The 17420-nt window shown below is 41.6% G+C and overlaps 1 protein-coding gene and 1 non-coding gene across 3 annotated transcripts; one reads left to right on the forward strand and one right to left on the reverse strand.

Moving 5' to 3' along the window:
* Positions 1–1152: 1152 nt before the first annotated feature.
* On the reverse strand, positions 1153–17352 carry IL12B (interleukin 12B). 2 transcript variants are annotated; one of them, XM_002816140.5, is made up of 8 exons: positions 16799–17352; positions 13045–13132; positions 9416–9691; positions 8752–8869; positions 6674–6888; positions 5112–5269; positions 3059–3190; positions 1153–2479 (listed from the first exon to the last, which is right to left on the reverse strand). In XM_002816140.5, the coding sequence occupies exons 2-7, from the start codon at positions 13130–13132 to the stop codon at positions 3059–3061; spliced, it is 987 nt and encodes a 328-aa protein (XP_002816186.1). In that variant the 5' UTR covers positions 16799–17352; the 3' UTR covers positions 1153–2479. The 2 variants fall into 2 exon arrangements, with proteins under 2 accessions (XP_002816186.1, XP_054412141.1); XM_054556166.2 differs by lacking the exon at positions 13045–13132.
* Positions 4416–4541, forward strand: LOC112133635 (U4atac minor spliceosomal RNA). Its single transcript, XR_002915264.1, has one exon. It is a non-coding gene; the product is annotated as a U4atac minor spliceosomal RNA (small nuclear RNA).
* Positions 17353–17420: the final 68 nt, after the last annotated feature.

Raw genomic sequence — 17420 nt, forward strand, 5'->3', positions numbered from 1 at the left:
ATGTCGCAAAAGCGCTGGGCATGGTGGGAGCCAGCACATCTCAGCACGGCCCCAGGATGGCCAGAAATTTGGGGAAAAGTCCTAGTTCTCAGTGCTTATGAAATGTGATTAGTTATTTATTTTTTAAAAATCTGGTTAGTGTTGTTCATTAAATGTCCGTTAAGTACTTTGGTAACTGCAGATGAAAGACCTGTAGGGGGACAAACACTTGTTATTAACAACTATATACTGTCAAGTGTGGGCTTATAACACAGGACCATATGCTCCAAAGGTTGGTATAGAATGACAGAAGCCACCCACCATTCCTCCAGGCCAGGAGCAGAGTGGCATAGGGCTCCAGGGGACACTGAAAATCAGGAATGTAAACAAACACCCCTATTATAATTACCCTGCCATTGCAAGGAAGCCTGAATGTGCACACTTGGATTTTTGGCATAGCAGGAAATTGGACTGCATTCCCTCTGATCCCACCATCTGCTCCTTCCATGGGAAGCACCAAGGGGAATTTGCAGGCCCTGCCCATTCTTTAGCCCAAAGTTGGCACCCTCTCTTCTCTGATGAGTTCCTGGATGGTACTGGGTTACACAGATCCTTCTTTTTCATTCAGGATACCATATATCCTGAACATTTTAGCATGTAATGATAGTGAAGTTAACTTCTCATCCTGTCTTATAAGCAGTGTCAGGAGTGGGCACTGTTTGGGAGACAAAATGCAAGGCTTTTTGAAACTTCCCAACCCTGAGGGCTAGCACATGTCCATATATATGGCAAACCCTCAGTAAATACTAGAGCTGGACCTAAGAGCTGAGATGTCCATGGCTGTACCAGGTTAGAGTTTTATTTCATGATTCTGGGGATACCAGTAGAGTCGATTCCAGGATAGAGGGTGGAATAAGTGAGAGCATCCACCCCTAAAAAAGGCACAAAGCAGTTCAGTGCCCTTGCAAAGGACCCTTCCTTGTCAGATTACAGGGACATCCCCTGAGCTCAGGAAGACACTGACTTTGGAAATACTATAAGGGGAAAGAGCAACTCTGCAAAATTTGGAATGGCATCACTTCAAGAAAGGGCAATTCTTAAATGATAGGGGAAAAAATGCACCCCTGGTAGACTTGTAAGCAGAGTACTCAAATCAGCTGAGAATGCCCAAAATATGATTACAAAGAAGAGTTTTTATTAGTTCAGCCTCAGAATGCAAAAATAAATAAATAAATAAACAAATGGAAAACAAATGTAATCACTTTACAGAAAGCACATACATTACTTAAAAGTGGCACCTTCATGGAGCCATATTTTCTGGTCATAATTGTGTATCAGGTTCATTCATGCTAATGAGAAAGGGATTCCAGATTTTCATTGCATCTGTCTGCTTCTCACATGGCTGTTAAGAAGCCACCTGCCATTCTGACAATTTCATGTCCTTAGCCATAACTACTTGTCCTCTCTCTTGAATCTTAGGATCTTTTTGCCTTCCAGACACTTATGGTGTTTCTGTGTCACCCTCCTGTGTATTTTAGAGAGGTGGGGGTGAGAACTGCCATTGAAGCTAAAGCTGAATTTTAATTGCAATCTTTTTTTTTTTTTTTTTTTGAGACAGGGTCTCATTCTGTCACCTAGGCTGGTATGCAGTGGCACAATCACGGCTCACCGTAGCCTTGACCTCCTGGGCTCAAGAGATCCTCCTGCCTCATCCTCCTGAATAGCTGGGACCACAAGCATAAGCCACCATGCCTGGCTAATTTTAAATTTTTTGTAGAGACGGGGTCTTGTTATGTTTCCCAGGCTGGTCAATCATTTTTTTCTAGCCCTTTAAAAATTCAGGCATCCAAAGATTAAACTTGCTTAGAAGTGCAAGTGGCCCTAAATTGCTTTATCAACACCATCTCCAGGAAGTCTTCCCAGACATGGGAACTAGCATCTTGTTCTCCTGGATCTTCTCAACAGGTTTGCATTGTCAGGTTTCCATTTAAGTATCTCTTGCGTTCCCATCCATCACAAGTATATGATGGCGCTGGTATCAAAACACTGTGTTCTTCCTGATTGTCATAAAACTGATGTACTCGCAGCCTTGCTTGAAAAGTTGTCAGTATAAATAAAATTAAATTCACATTTTGCATAATAGGGACTGATCCTGATGGATCGGGTCATGAGAGTATGAAACATTCAATACATCCTGGCAGACAAACATTAAATAACAGTAATACACTAATAAATACATAAATTAGTTAAATATTTAAATAGAATGAAGGCCCATGGCAACTTCAGAGCTGGAAAATCTATACATAAATTAGCGATTGTTTCAATGAGCATTTAGCATCTAACTATACAAATACAGCAAAGATATCATTGTGATCCTGAAAAAAAACTTTTTAAAGCAAATCAGATAGAAATTATCTTTTTGGGTCTATTCCATTGTGTCTTTAAACATTTTGCTTAATATCTTCCACTTTTCCTCCAAATTTTCATCCTGGATCAGAACCTGGAAGAGAATGCCAAAAGTTGATGTGGGGTGACATTGCAACAGCAAACTCTTATTTCTCACAACATATGATCCTAGGCAACTGGGTTTCAGGGATTTCATGCCAGAAGGCCCAGGCCTTCCTTATGTGGCCTGGAATTTGGCTGGTACCATGCTTGCCAGAGGCTTTCTTGAGAGTTTTCTTAAAATAATAACTGATTGTGTTACTTCCTTGCTGAAAACCCTTCAGTGGGTTTCAGGGCCCAGGGCCCCCAGAACAAGGTTCTGAGTACTGTAAGCTTGCAAGTCCTCCATGCTCTGCCTCCTGGCTACCTCTCTCTCTTCTTTGCCTTTCTCTTTAGGAGGCCAGAACCCAGGTCTGTTTTCTTTCCTGCAATATCCCTGTGGCCAGCACAGTGTCCTACATAACACAGGCACCAAATAAATATCTGTTAGTGAATAAATGTATATTTCTGATTCTGGCAACTGGGTGCTGGCAACTCCATCCCCCTTTCCTCTCCAACACAGCCCCCAATCATATCCCTGCATCCAGGTGCACTGAGAGTGCAGGTCTGGGCTGGGCTTTGAGGGCCTGCTCACCTAACTGCAGGGCACAGATGCCCATTCGCTCCAAGATGAGCTATAGTAGCGGTCCTGGGCCCGCACGCTAAAGTTGGCATTTTTGCGGCAGATGACCGTGGCTGAAGTCTTGTCTGTGAAGACTCTATCTTTCTGCAAAAGAGAAGGAAAGCTGTGAAGGCCCCTTGGCAACATAATCACAGGGTAAGCCAAGCCTATTTCTGCAACACATACTCTCCTAAAACAAGCCCATCTTGGTCTTAGGGCACTGTGCTTGTAATTCACAGGGGCTTGCATAGAAGTTGCACCACCTACTGGCAGACACTCCACATGTAGGTGCAGCTTTTGTACTTTGTAAGCCCTTGAGGGAGAAATCGTTTGGCCCAGCTTTCATGTTTCTAGCACAGTTGTCTTGCCTCAAGACCCCATGGCCAGTCACCCAGTCCTGAGCTGATGGTGAGAGAGAGACAGATTTGCTCTAGCCATCCCTAAGATATTGAGAAATACCATATCCTGATCATTTCATCAGAAAACTTGCCTTCAAATCCTGGCACTGCTACTTAATAGCTGTGTAATTTCAGGAAAATGTCTTAGGTTCTCTGTGTCTGTTTCCTCACTTATAAATAGGGATAACAATAATGCCTACTTCATAGAATTGTAGTTCAAGGTAAAAATCACGTCAAACTCTTAGCAAGTCTTTAGCACATAGGAAGCACTCAGTATCACCTATTAATCATACAGATCTTAAATAGGGAAAGTACTTGCCAAGATGTAAAATAATATTTAGGTAAATATCTATTCCAGGATAGCCTCCCCACCTAATTTTTTTCCCAGAGAGTAACTAGCTCACTGAATTTCTACCACATGCTAAATGCTATGCTGAATTAGGGCTTTGTCCAGTGATTTTAAAAGTAGGGTGAAAGGAGTCTGGGGCTGTACAAAAGGGCCTCTGGAACCTTGCAACAGGCAAAGTAATTCTGCTGTAAGGCAAGGAAGCTGGGAAGCCAATATCTTAGCCTCTATAAGTGTAGACATTCTGTTTAGTAAAATAATTTTATAATATCTGGAACAGCCAGGAGCTATCCATTTTGGGGGCGATATCTCTTGCCTGTTCTATCATTCATTACATGCACTCAGTTGAAACAACAATTTTAGGCTTCTGGAGCCCAGGTTTCCTCTATCAGGACTAATTCTGAGTGCCAAGATCAATGACCAATATCAGAGGTAGTGGAGTGGTTAGGTGCATGGCCTTTCTGTCTGGCAGATTGAGTTTCTGTCCTGGTTATGTCATTTCCTAGCTGGGTAACCTTGGGAAAGTCACTTAACCTCTCTGAGTCTTCAATCACTTGTGAAATGATGATAATACTACTGGCTACCAACCATCCTTTTCTTGGGGTTGGGCTACTGTCCAATGAGCACGTAGTGAGGGCAGTGCTGCTAACACCTACACAAAATTCCTGCATCAGCTACAGCTTTGCTTTACCTTGCCACAGTTTCTGGAAAAAAGGAAAGCCTGTTTTCCACAAAAAAAGGGGGTTAAAAAAACAAGAATAACATCAGCTACCTTTGTTGCGTTAATTTTGTAGATTAAGTGAAATAAACATGGAAAACCCTTGGCACAGCTCTAGACACATAGAAAAGTGCTAAGAAAAGTAATTATGCATCACATAATAACATTTCAGTCAAAGAAGGATCACATATATGACCAGTGGTCCTATATTGTTATAATATTGTATTTTTGCTGTATCTTTTCTGTTTAGATATACAAACCATTGTGTTGTAATTGCCTACAGTATTCAGTACAGGAACATGCTGTACAGGTTTGCAGCCTAGGAGCAATAGGCTATACCATAAAGCCTAGATGTGTAGTAGGCTATACCATCTAGGTTTGTGTGAGTACACCATATATGTTTGCACAATGATATAACTGCCTAAAGATGAATTTCTCAGAATGTATCCCTGTTGTTAAGTGATACATGGATGTAGTTGTTATTATCATCATTCATCTTCTCACTTTATGGTGGCCCTCCATAAAACTGACCAAGGAATATACTGCACCTGAATCACTTCTTACCTTTTCTCTCTTGCTCTTGCCCTGGACCTGAACGCAGAATGTCAGGGAGAAGTAGGAATGTGGAGTACTCCAGGTGTCAGGGTACTCCCAGCTGACCTCCACCTGCCGAGAATTCTTTAATGGCTTCAGCTGCAAATTCTTGGGTGGGTCAGGTTTGACTGTGGAAGAGGATAAACACGCTTTATTCTCCTAATAAGGCTTTGGAGTTCAGTGGTTTTGGCTTATGATCTCACTTGCACCTTTGATCAGCTGTGAGTCCACTGGATAGTTACTTAACTTCTGTGAGCACTTGGCTGGCAAATGTGAGGCACCTCTGCCACAGGTGCTCACGCTGGTGCCTTGGGAAGGCAGTCGTTATCAATGGCCACATCTCAGATCCACATTTATTGCAGGATCTGAGAGATGCTCAGAATCCTCATCACTGAACAATCAGATGGGACTGCACAGTGAGAAGACCTCTACTTTAATGGTTATGGGCCATGCATTGAAGGACAACCCTGTCTGTGCTAATCCCTCACTTTGCACTGAACATGGAACTGAGCTGAGCCTCTCCCTGGGGATGAGATGATAGATTTTCTATTTACTGCCCTTTCTTTTGTCTTTTCATAGCTTTTGGTGCGGACATGTCTTGGAGCAGTTATAGTCCATTGTCTCTATGCTCAATTTGCTTGTTTATTCCATAAATACTGAGCACCCATTACGTTCCAGCCACTGGACTATGCATGAAGGATACAGCAGTGAGTTTCACAAAGACTCCTTCCTCAATTAGGTCTTCTAGATAAGAGGAGGGGGAGATATGCTAGGGTGTGTGGTTGGGCTCTGTAGGCCTGGCACTGCTCCACAGAAAGATCACGGCTCCTAGCAGGTGCTTCATAAATATGCTTCCCTCTGCCCCTAACACAACTGACGTCTTTCCTTTTGGTGTCAGCTAAACGTCACCTCCTCAGAGAGGCCTTCCTTGGCCACCCTATGTGAACGAGACCCCACCCACCAAGTACAAACCCTCCATAAGTTTTGAAGCAAGTTCTCTGGTTCTATTACACTTTATCATGTTGCCTGGTCAATGAATAAATAGTAAAGGAAATGACTTACGGTGAAATCCCTATCTGCCAATTAAAAAAAATAGATGTCCATTTTGGAAGAGTTTATATTCTAAGAAAGAAGTCCCTTTTCAAATGCTAAGGAAAGATTGGTTAGGAATAATTGCCATTAGGAGGGAAGCCCTGGTTCTAAGTATGAATATTATGCTTGATTAGGCTCTGGGATTCATCATGGAAACTATCTGGCAGCTGAATCAAAGTGCAGCAAAGAGCAGCTCTAGTGGAGTGGATCTGGATTTGAACTGCTATCTGTAAGATCTGAGATCTGAGAGCTGTAAGATCTAAGACTCAATTTCCTCTTCCTTAAGACGCAGATAACAGTATCTACATCGTATTTTGTTTTTGGATGCAGAATAAAAGAGATAATGCTTGTCAACCACCTACCCCAGTGCATGGGGCATTGTGAACATGTGACAAATAGTATCTTTCCTTATGGAGCACATATAATCATCCAAAACTCACTGATGTCCCTGATGAAGAAGCTGCTGGTGTAGTTTTCATACTTGAGCTTGTGAACAGCATCCACCATGACCTCAATGGGCAGCCTCTCCTCAGCAGCTGGGCAGGCACTGTCCTCCTGGCACTCTACTGAGTACTCATACTCCTTGTTGTCCCCTCTGACCCTCTCTGCAGAGAGTGTAGCAGCTCCGCACGTCACCCCTTGGGGGTCAGAAGAGCTGAAGTCAAAGACAGAAATTAGCCTGTGTTACACATTGGGAAGAGAGTTCCTAGTGATTGTAGCCAGTAAGGCAGGTAAGGCCTCAACTGTTGTCTGAGGACACAGTTTCTCCAACTGGGCTGATTTCTACCCAGAGGGTAAGAAACTGCCCTCCCCAGGAGAAAAAGCTTAAATTCAAGAGCACTTACATGTCTCTGGACTAAATGAATATGCGAGTTTTTGTTTGTTTGTTTTAGATCTAGAATCTCTGATTATTAAACCCCCTTGTTAAAAACTTAAATTCATTTTTTCCCATTTTAATTATAAAATCAATACACAAATCAGTACACACTAATTATAAAAGTAAAGATGATAAAGATCCATATAAAGGAAAGAAGTATATGTCTCCTTCATCCTTAACTGCTCTCCGCAGGTATAAGTACTAATAATAGCTTGTTGTATCCTTCCAGACCTTCCTTTTTCTTTTTCTTTCTCTCTCTTTTTTTTAAGAGAGAGGGTTTTGCTCTGTCACCCAGGCTGGAGTGCAGTGGTGGAATCAGACCCCACTGTAGCCTCCAACTCCTAGGTTCAAGTGATCCCCTCCCTCTGCCTCCCGAGTAGCTGGGACTACAGGTGTGTGCCACCACACCCACCTAATTTTTTTATTTTTAATATTTTCTGAGATGGGGTCTCACTGTGTTGCCTAGGCTGGTCTTGAACTCCTGGCCTCAAGCAATCATTCTGTCTCAGCCTCCCAAAGAGTTAGGATTTCAGGTGTGAGCCACTGTGCCTGGTCAGAACTTTTTCAATGAATATTCAAGATAATTGTATATCCGCATTATATATATATATATTATATATATATATATATGTACACACACACACGCATTATATATATAAAATCCATGTTATATACATCTCCACATTATATATATCCACTATATATATTTTACTTATACATATAGATTTTGTTTTTGTGAAGTAGGATCAAATTGTATACATATGATTATGTAACCATCCTTTTCCCCTCTGAACACATTATGGGGAGCTCTCCATGACAAAACACATGGGTTGGGTTATCCATTTCAATGACTGCACATTAAGCAAGAGTATAGTGCACCATGTTTTATTTAACCATTCCTTTGCTGATTATGTCTTTATGCACTTGGAGAAACATTTCTTTAGTAAGCATTTTCCTTTTAAAGATGAAAAAGTGAGACCCCAATGCTTAAGTTACTCAGTGAAATAATGGTAAAGTCAGGATGATCACCTGGGGTTTGCTTAGGTGATGATTAAAGTAAGCCACATGGGGGTTAACACATAGGTCTTGTATTTATGGAAGTTGCTTTCTTACGGAAAGTCCAAGTGCATTGGACCAACAGCGAACTTCAGATTAGTGGTGTCAGCAGAAGTAAAAGGAGTTGAGGTGGCCCTGGGAAAATTTTGGGAGGCCTCATCAAGTTTTTGAGCCTGCTTCAGGGCCCCTAAGATCTACGCCCTTGAGCTCTTGTTTTTATTTTTGACTCAAGGTGCAATTTCGGCAAGTCATTTGTAGCTTTGAATTCTCCTTTTATCCCTTTCTTTGGTGCTATGAGCCTTCAGGAAGTATGGCCAGGCAATTTGGATGAGTGAGTTCAAACACAGCAGAGACTATTCTCAGTTCCCAATAATATCCTGCCCCAACACATATATTTATTCAAGCAATCGGCTAAAATCTCCATGTTCTTTCTTCAATGTAGACAAGAAAGGGCAGTGGAAAAAATATGGGTTTGACTTTGCTTTTCCCCTTATCATTAACTGATAGGTCACTGAGAGGTTGCCCTTAATTTCTTAATGAAATAGTTCTAGCAAAATGCTGAGAAACCAGAGCAGTTTCACTCACCCTCTGCTGCTTTTGACACTGAATGTCAAATCAGTACTGATTGTTGTCAGCCACCAGCAGGTGAAACGTCCAGAATAATTCTTGGCCTCGCATCTTAGAAAGGTCTTATTTTTGGGTTCTGGATTTGAAAAAAACAAAAATTCAATATTTAGGAGTTTTTTGCAGGAAGGTTTTGATTGTGATGAATCACAGGTCACCAGATGGTACAGGGTGAAGTTCTTCCATGCGTTCCCTCTTGGGTAGCTCCATAAGGATTGGGAGCGTCCCAGTGGGGTGCTGATTCTGCAGAGTACACTACACACCTAACATGCCTGGCAGAGGCATTCATTTTCTGAAGGCTATCACCCCAGTGCAGAGTGATACACTATTGGTTAATTTCCATTAGTCATTAAATAATATCACCACTATTTAAAGAAAACATCAGGCTAAGCATTCAGACTGACCATGAAACTCCCTTAATATGAGATTTTGTTGGTTGATAACCCAAAGGGTCCAGGAAAGCAAAGGAAAATGGAGGTTAACATCAATTAACATCAATAAGATACTTGATGTTAATTCATTAACTACACTTACCATGACTTGGCTTTTCAATTTGTTGTTGTTGTTGTTTTTAACCCTTATGAGCGAAAGAGAAAATTGATACTATCCAAGGGCATAGAATTACCTTTCTGGTCCTTTAAAATATCAGTGGACCAAATTCCATCTTCCTTTTTGTGAAGCAGCAGGAACGAATGGCTTAGAGCCTCGCCTCCTTTGTGACAGGTGTACTGGCCAGCATCTCCAAACTCTTTGACTTGGATGGTCAGGGTTTTGCCAGAGCCTAAGACCTCACTGCTCCGGTCCAAGGTCCAGGTGATACCATCTTCTTCAGGGGTGTCACAGGTGAGGACCACCATTTCTCCAGGGGCATCCGGATACCAATCCAATTCTACGACATAAACTGGAATGCACAGGAAGTGGAGAACTAGGCTGTAAGCTCCAGGAACTCTGGGACTGTGTTTTATTAACCCTTTGGGCATCCCCATTGCCTAAACACAACCTTGTTTACAACAAGTATTTGGCAAATGCTTGCTGAGATGATCTCAAGGCATTAGACCCTTCTTGGGCTCAAGGTCATGGAAAAGAGAAACAGAAAGTTTTATAGCTGCCATCGACTCATTGACTGGAAGGCTGCCTTTAATAGTAACCTTTGATTATTTAGCAGATTGGAAACACCTTAATATACCAAAAACTGCAAACAGCACAAGACTCTTTGCCAAAGGTCTGGGGGAGAGAAACTTCCAGCACAATTTCAGTTTCATAGAGAATACGGCAGGGTACAATATTTAGCAGAATAACATAGTGGTTAAAAGCTCAGGGTGTCGAGAACAACTAACCAAGACTGTAATCCTGTCTCCACTAACCAGCTGGGGGATTTGGAACAAGGTATTTATCATGAGCCTCAGTTTCCTCCTCTGTAAAATGATAATAATAACAGTATCTGCCATACATTTGACTGAGGATTAGATGAGAAAAAAAAGCATGTAAAGTACTTAGCACAGTGTCTGCCACACAGTAAATTCTGTGTTAGTTATTGTTACTTATAGACTGAGGAGTCAGCCAACTGTACAGAGAAACTCTCTTAACAATTTTCCATGGATATTTAAGGATTTAGTTCCCTCTGTTTTAAATCACCAATGGACATTTTCATTCTCTCTGTATTATTATTATTATTATTATTATTTTTTTTTTTTTATTTTTAGCTATCTTACACTCTTATGAAGCAGTCCAGTAGATCTTAGTCTTCCCATTTAATGAAGAAGGGTACTGAGGCCAAGGATCTAAGCATGGTCACATCAAGTCAGAAGTACAAGGGCTACAGCTCAGACCTTCTGTCTCTTGGGCTTTGCAAGGGATGCCTAATGCTATTGTCTAAACCAGCCTTTGAGGAATGGCTTAGTATAGTATTTCAGAGTGTGTCATAGCAAAGCTTCATTCATTTTTTTTATCCATGCATAAATTATTAATTGAATAGAATTGTTTAATGTAGTAGTTCCCAAAGCATGATCGATGAAACACCATCAGCAGCATCACCTGGGAATACATCAGAAATGCAAATTCTCAGCTGCTGAATCAGAAACCTTGGGATGGATTTAGTCATATGGTTTTTAAGCTCTCCACTTGGTGTTGACGCCTGCTCAAGTTTATGAGTCACAGTGGTTGAGAGCCTGGATTTTGGAGTGGCAGAGGCCTGGATTTAGAAGCAGCTCTAGCCCTTGCTCCAGTCTTGTGGCCTTCGGCAAGACATTAAACTACTTTAAGCCTCAGTATCATCATCTTTAAAATGAGAAAAATATTAGCCCTTGCTTTAGAAGGTGGATATGTGGATTATATAAGCTCATTCACATAAGAGCTTAACACAGTGCCCTTACATGCTTTATAAATGGTGGTTCTTGTTATTGGCCTCCGGATGTAAAGCATTGTAGAATATAAAGTTTTCACTTTACATCAATCGGATTATAAGGACTGAATGGATAACAAAAATAAGAGGTCAAAAGCATTTGGGGTCCAACTCTGGGGAAATGATTAGCTGTGCTGTTGTAAAACCATGTGGCACTTTTGGCTTTTTCTTGTTTTTTTTTGTCCCCCTGACACCTGAACAGCATGGTTACTTTCCTGTCCCAACTGAGGCTCGGAAGCCCTAGAAGACATTTGCTCAACAGCAGGAGAAACAGCTGCAGGAGAAAAGCTGAAGAGGAGCATCAAGAACCTGGCACTTAGCTTCACTGCATCGTCTGCCCTCCTAAGTCACACCTCAGAGAGTTTCTCACACTGATTTTCTGGAATTTCTGTGGTTTACCAAATCAGAAGTCACTAAGGGGTCAAATTTGCCAGGGCCAAGGTTCCTGAGCTCGCTAACAATCCTAGGGTTGGAAGGGATCTGCCATATACCCCTGGCTCAGGCCTTTGCCTTTACTTAAGAGAGTGTCTAAATCTCTCAGACTCTCATGGAGAAGGGGTGGCTGGATTCTGTCTTCCTAAAATTCTTGAGAAGACAGGAGTGGTCCCAAATTTCTTTCAGGTACCCATTTCAAGATGGTACTCTCCAGAATATCAAAAGATTATTTCTGATCATCAGCTGAAATATTTTCATCCTTAATTTATGTCCATTTCCTCTTATTCAGCTCTCCAAAGACCTGGGAAAAAATTACTTCATGTCCTTGTAAAAATGTTTTCACAAATTTAAGTGCACCAGGTTTGAAGCAAGACAGAATTGGGATCAAGTCCCTGTTCCACCCTTACCAGGTATGTGACATTGGGCAAGTTACTTAATCTCTCTGGCCTCAGTTTCCAACATCTGTAAAATGGGATACAGACAGTCTCTACTTCATATGGCTCTTGTGAGAATTAAGTGAGACACTGCACTCAATAAACATTAACTATTATTATTATACAATTAAAGATCGTAATTGCCAACATTATGATGTTAGCTTCAGTGATAAAAATCTGAGGGTCTTTCAGGTACAGCCAATGGTCAGAATGCACATTTACTGAGAGTGAGATGCTAGAAGGATGGGCAGAACTCCTTATTTTACCATTAACTATTCTATTAGTCTACTAATAATTTTTACTGATCATTGAGATAATAAAAAGTATCTCTTGAATCATGAGAGATATTTTAAACAACCAAAATAGTAACACTAGCTGACATTTACTTTCACTTTACTATCTGTCGAGTTGTATTCTGCATTCATTAACCCATTAAATAACCCATGTGGTAGGCATCCACTTTGTAACATCCAGTTTACAGTTGAGGAAATTCAGGATCAGAGGTGACCTAGCTCAAAGTCACATAACCAGTCATTGACAGACCTAGGACTTGAACCCAAGTCAATGTGAGTCTGAATCCTATGCTTCCTCCAAAGTGCTTGGTCAGAGGTAAGTCATCACAGTGCCAACTGAGGGGCCAGTATCATGTGGTGGAATGAGAAATGAACACAGTTGTTATACTTTGCAAATCCTCTACTTTGGAATTTTAATTGTGTGAAACAGCTGGTTTTTAGTAATACTGGAAAATATCATATGTCTTTTTACACCGTAGTGTACCAATGTCATCCAATGTGAAAACCAAACAATATAGATACCATCAAGGTGGAAAAGAGAGATATGGCATTGCATTTTCCCAGAGTGATGGCTTTCTCTAGAGGACCCAGTGCATGGTTGCCCATTTAAGTTTGATTTCCCACCAGTGGCTGCCCAAGAGTCCTGGCTTAGAAGTGGGGCCTCCACAGAGAATAATGAGAGGCTGGTTACCATCTTTCTTCAGTTCCCATATGGCCACGAGGGGAGATGCCAGAAAAACCAGGGAAAACCAAGAGATGACCAACTGCTGGTGACACATCTATAAGAAGGGAGAGAAGCAGGGGGAAGAGAAGGAGGAAAAGAGAAGGAAGAGGAAGGAAAAAGAGAAGAAAGAATGTCAATAATTCTTGTCACCTTTGCGAACCATATACACATTCTAGCTACTTTTTTTTTTTAAATAAAATCTTGACTCTCCCCTTTCTTCTCCATACTGTCAAGCAAATACTAAGTAAATTACAGGAGTTCTATGGCAGTCTGTGGGGAAGAACATCTCCAAATAGAGAACCATAGGTTATTTGGGGCTGTGGAGCTGAAAGAGACCTAAGGCAAGCCATCTGATACATTCCTCTTATTTTTAAGATGAGAAACTTAAAGCTTAGAGAAGGAATGTGACTTTCTGGATCAACATCTAGCAGTTGTTTATTTAGTGCTTACTACATAAAGAGCACTGGGCTAGAAGCAGTTGAGAGAGAAAAAAAGGGCTTACCTGGATCCCGCTTCCTAGGAGCAAATACTTTTACTCAATAAATATTTATTAAGTCAGTGTGTTAAATGCCTCCCTGCCAGCTGGGGAAATGAGCCACACATCTGTATCACTGCAGCACAAAGCAGTGTGTGCTGGAGCACCCAGAACTGAAGGACTTGGGTTAGGGACAGGAAAGGTAATACAGAGGCGAACTTTCAAGTTTTGGCAACGACCTGGTCACCAGCCCTTGCTGTAGGGGTTTAGCTTCTCTTGTTTTCCAAGTTCAAAGATTACTCTCTCCCACATAGAGAACCTAGTGGTTCTAAAATTTGAGTGACTGTCAGGATAATCTGGAAGCACTGCTACAACAGACGGCTGAGTCCCACCCCCAGAGTGTCTGATTCAGCAGGCATGAGGGCCTGAGAATATGCATTTCTAGAAAGTTTCCAGGGGAAGCAGATGCTGCTGGTGCTGAGACCACACCTTGAGAACCACTGGTTTAACCCATGTTCAGGGTCCAGAACCCCTGAAAATCAAAGTGTTCATTGGGAAAAGACCACAACATATTAATATATCCACCATAAAATAATGAAATGCATAATTTTATGTTAAATCAGCCACCATCTGATATAGAAACCAGTCTAGTTTAGTATCCAGGGTTTATGAAAATCTTCAGATTGCAAAAATTACATGCCACTTACAAATGAGGTAGAGATGATTATTGAAACATTCTGAAACAACTCCATTCACCTTGCAGAGCACCATGGTCTGGAGGAAAGTGGTTCTGAAACCACTGTTTTAAATTATGTGACGGGCAATGCTCAACTGTTTCAGTCAAATACCTTAAAAATGAGCATTCCTGGGTTGGGTGACTGAATATTGACAAATCACAGCTTTGTCAGAACTGCTGCTAACTCTAGGGGGACCTTGCTATGTACTTTATTCCCTTATAAAGTTTGTGAGTGGCAGAGACAGGACTAGAAGTCAAGCCTTCTTGGACACTGCTCAGTGCTGTCACCACACCATAGAGTTTTAGAGGCATGGCTATCACTTCAGTCTAGGTTATGACTGTAGCAAAGTACTAGCTGGCACAGGGCACCGGTTAGTACATTCACAGGCTTGAAGTTAAACAGACACAGGCTTGAATTTTGGTCCCACCGCTCATTTGCTGTTGAGCAGTGGGAGCAGCTTGTTGGCCAAGTTACTCTCTGAGCCTCAATCTCTTTGTCTATAAAATGGACATAATACTTATCTCAAAGGCTTGTTGGGAAAGGCAATGAGATAGCATATTATAGAAGGCAACCAATAACATATTAACTTGAACCTAGAGGAAGAGGTAAGGGAACAATTTTATATATCATGGTTAGTCAAGAAAGTCATTCTAGGCAGTAGGGAAATGCACACAGAGGTACTGCAATTACATGGGCCTGTAAAACCCAGAGGCTGGCACACTGGAAGGCAAACAGTAGAGATTCCTGGCATCTCCTGGTGATTTCTTTATACCCACTTAAGCTGAGGTTTTCCCACTAGCTGTGTGCCCAGCACTTCCTCTGCATGCCTCAGATGCATTTGACAATCTCAGGTGAACTGCACTTCTGGGTCAAGGGAACCCTGGTCATGGTTCTAAGAAACAACTCCCATTTTAGTATCACCTACATTTGAAACCACAGAGCACTGTCCAGGAGAGGTGATGGTAGTGGGTCACCTCCTTTGGCTCTCTGGCGGATCGGCTGATACTAGGGAGCTCTATCCCTCAGCCCACATTTCCTCAGCATGGTAAGTTTGAGAGTCTTGAGGATTAAAACAAATTTTTGTGTGTACAATTTCATAAGTTTTCTAAACTCTTGAAACCCTTGCATGAAGGACAAAGGGACCCCATGTTACACACTCCTACTTCCTGGGGTATGCTAAGGGCTTCCCAGCACTGGTGCCAACATCAGCATGCCAATGATGCTTGGGTAGGCATCTCTTTTTTAAGTTTTGTTTGTTACCTTTAATTAGAAAAGGGAGTTATTATTAAAGAATAAAAAGATAATAGTCACAGATGGCATGGGTGGCACATGCTAAGATCCCTAGTTTGAGGGCCAGGCAGACTTCTAGAACTGTGTGACTCTGGGTGAGTCACTTGGCCTCTTTAAACCCCACACTCCTGATCTATAAAATGGGCATGCTACTGTGGTAAGGAGTTAGTGACATAATTCACGTAAAGTGTCATGGTGCCTAGATGAAGTCAGGACCCATTATTTGCTCCCCTCCTTCCATAACATTTACTACAATGGCAACAATACAGTGTCTTCTTTACTGTTTGTCTTCTCTGCCACACTGAGTGAACTCTCTTATGCCATGGATCATGTCTATCTTGTTTTGCACTTTACCCCCAGAGTCCAGCACAGAGGGATTCCATGACTTATCAGTAGAATGAAGGAATGTACGGAAATCATACAATTTCAGATTCCAGTAAACTAAACTCTAAGAGGTTACCCACATTCCATCTAGTATCTTGAAATTCCTTGTTTGAAAAAGTGGGTCATCACCTGGGGTTTAGTAATCCCTTTGTTAAAATGACATTGTTGTTGCACACAATTTTACCTGGGCAAGTATCAGATACCAGTACAGTAAAGGTTAACCTTTTTTTCCCCCTTCTCACAGATTTAAACTCTTCAGGAAGCAATAATAGCTTTTTATTTTTTAAGTGGGGCCAAAGTTAGTTAATCCACAAGAATGGGGAACCCAGCTATCATTTTGGTTGATATCACAACTGATGACCAAGACCATCACAAATATGGGAGCAAGTCTGATTTGTAACATTATTATAATTATGAATTCAATTAAGGAATGCATGAACGGCTTTTTAAAAATTTCAATAGTAAGGCAGGCACCACTCACTTTAGCTCTATATAATCCTTTAACTGATGGGCATTAACATTTAGGAATATACTTTTATACATCAATACACACCACTTCAAAATAAGATAAAACAAACATTTCCATAAACTATGCATACACACAGATCTTGCTATACAGTTATTATTAGTTGACTTTTAAAATGGACACTGTACATCAGTCCCTAAAGTACTAAGTTTTCTCTAATGTTCCAGCAGGTAACTCACCAGGGGTGCTTCCAGGAATCCACCAACTCCCTGCTGCCAGGTGCTGGGGTAGCACACTAACGGTTTCTACACCTGGACAGCTGCAGGCCCACAGGGAGGGGACGGAGGCAGGGGCTTGGGAAGTGCTTACCTTGCTCTGGGCAGGATGTAGAGTCCAATGGCCCTGAAACAGATGTTGTTTCTTCTGCTGCTGTTGCTGCTACTGGAGCTTATATACTCTACTTCTTTCTGATGGAAACTTAAACTAGAAACTGACTTGTTGCAACATTGAAAACAACTCTCAAAACCTTCTGGGGGAATTTCAAGTTCCTTTTTTGTTTGTCTCTCTCTGTGTGTGTATCAATAACGAGGAGGGAACATAGACATCAAAATCCCAGGTAATGAACTAAGAGGAAATGACTTTTGGGTGGGGAAAAAGGAAGGAGATGGAGATGCTAATTTCTTTGGGTTTACATCATGGCCAAGGTGCTTAGAGACAGCACTAGGCAGATTCCCTGGGTTCCACAGATGGAGGAAGAAGGAAGGCCAAGGGGCGGTCAGACGGGAGGCTGAGTTCATGTCAGAATGGAACAACTGTATGCCCGAGGGATTAAAAGCAAAATCCTGGTTCTTCCCAAGTCAGAGAGGATGAGATGAAGGGCAAAGGGTTTAGTACATCTGGGGCACCTTCCTCCACATTAGTCCTTTAATTTCAGAAACATACTATTTACCACCCATCTTGGCTCCATGCACCTCTCCTCACATTCCCCGAG

Source organism: Pongo abelii, chromosome 4, assembly GCF_028885655.2.
Source record: "Pongo abelii isolate AG06213 chromosome 4, NHGRI_mPonAbe1-v2.0_pri, whole genome shotgun sequence".
NCBI lineage: Eukaryota > Metazoa > Chordata > Mammalia > Primates > Hominidae > Pongo > Pongo abelii.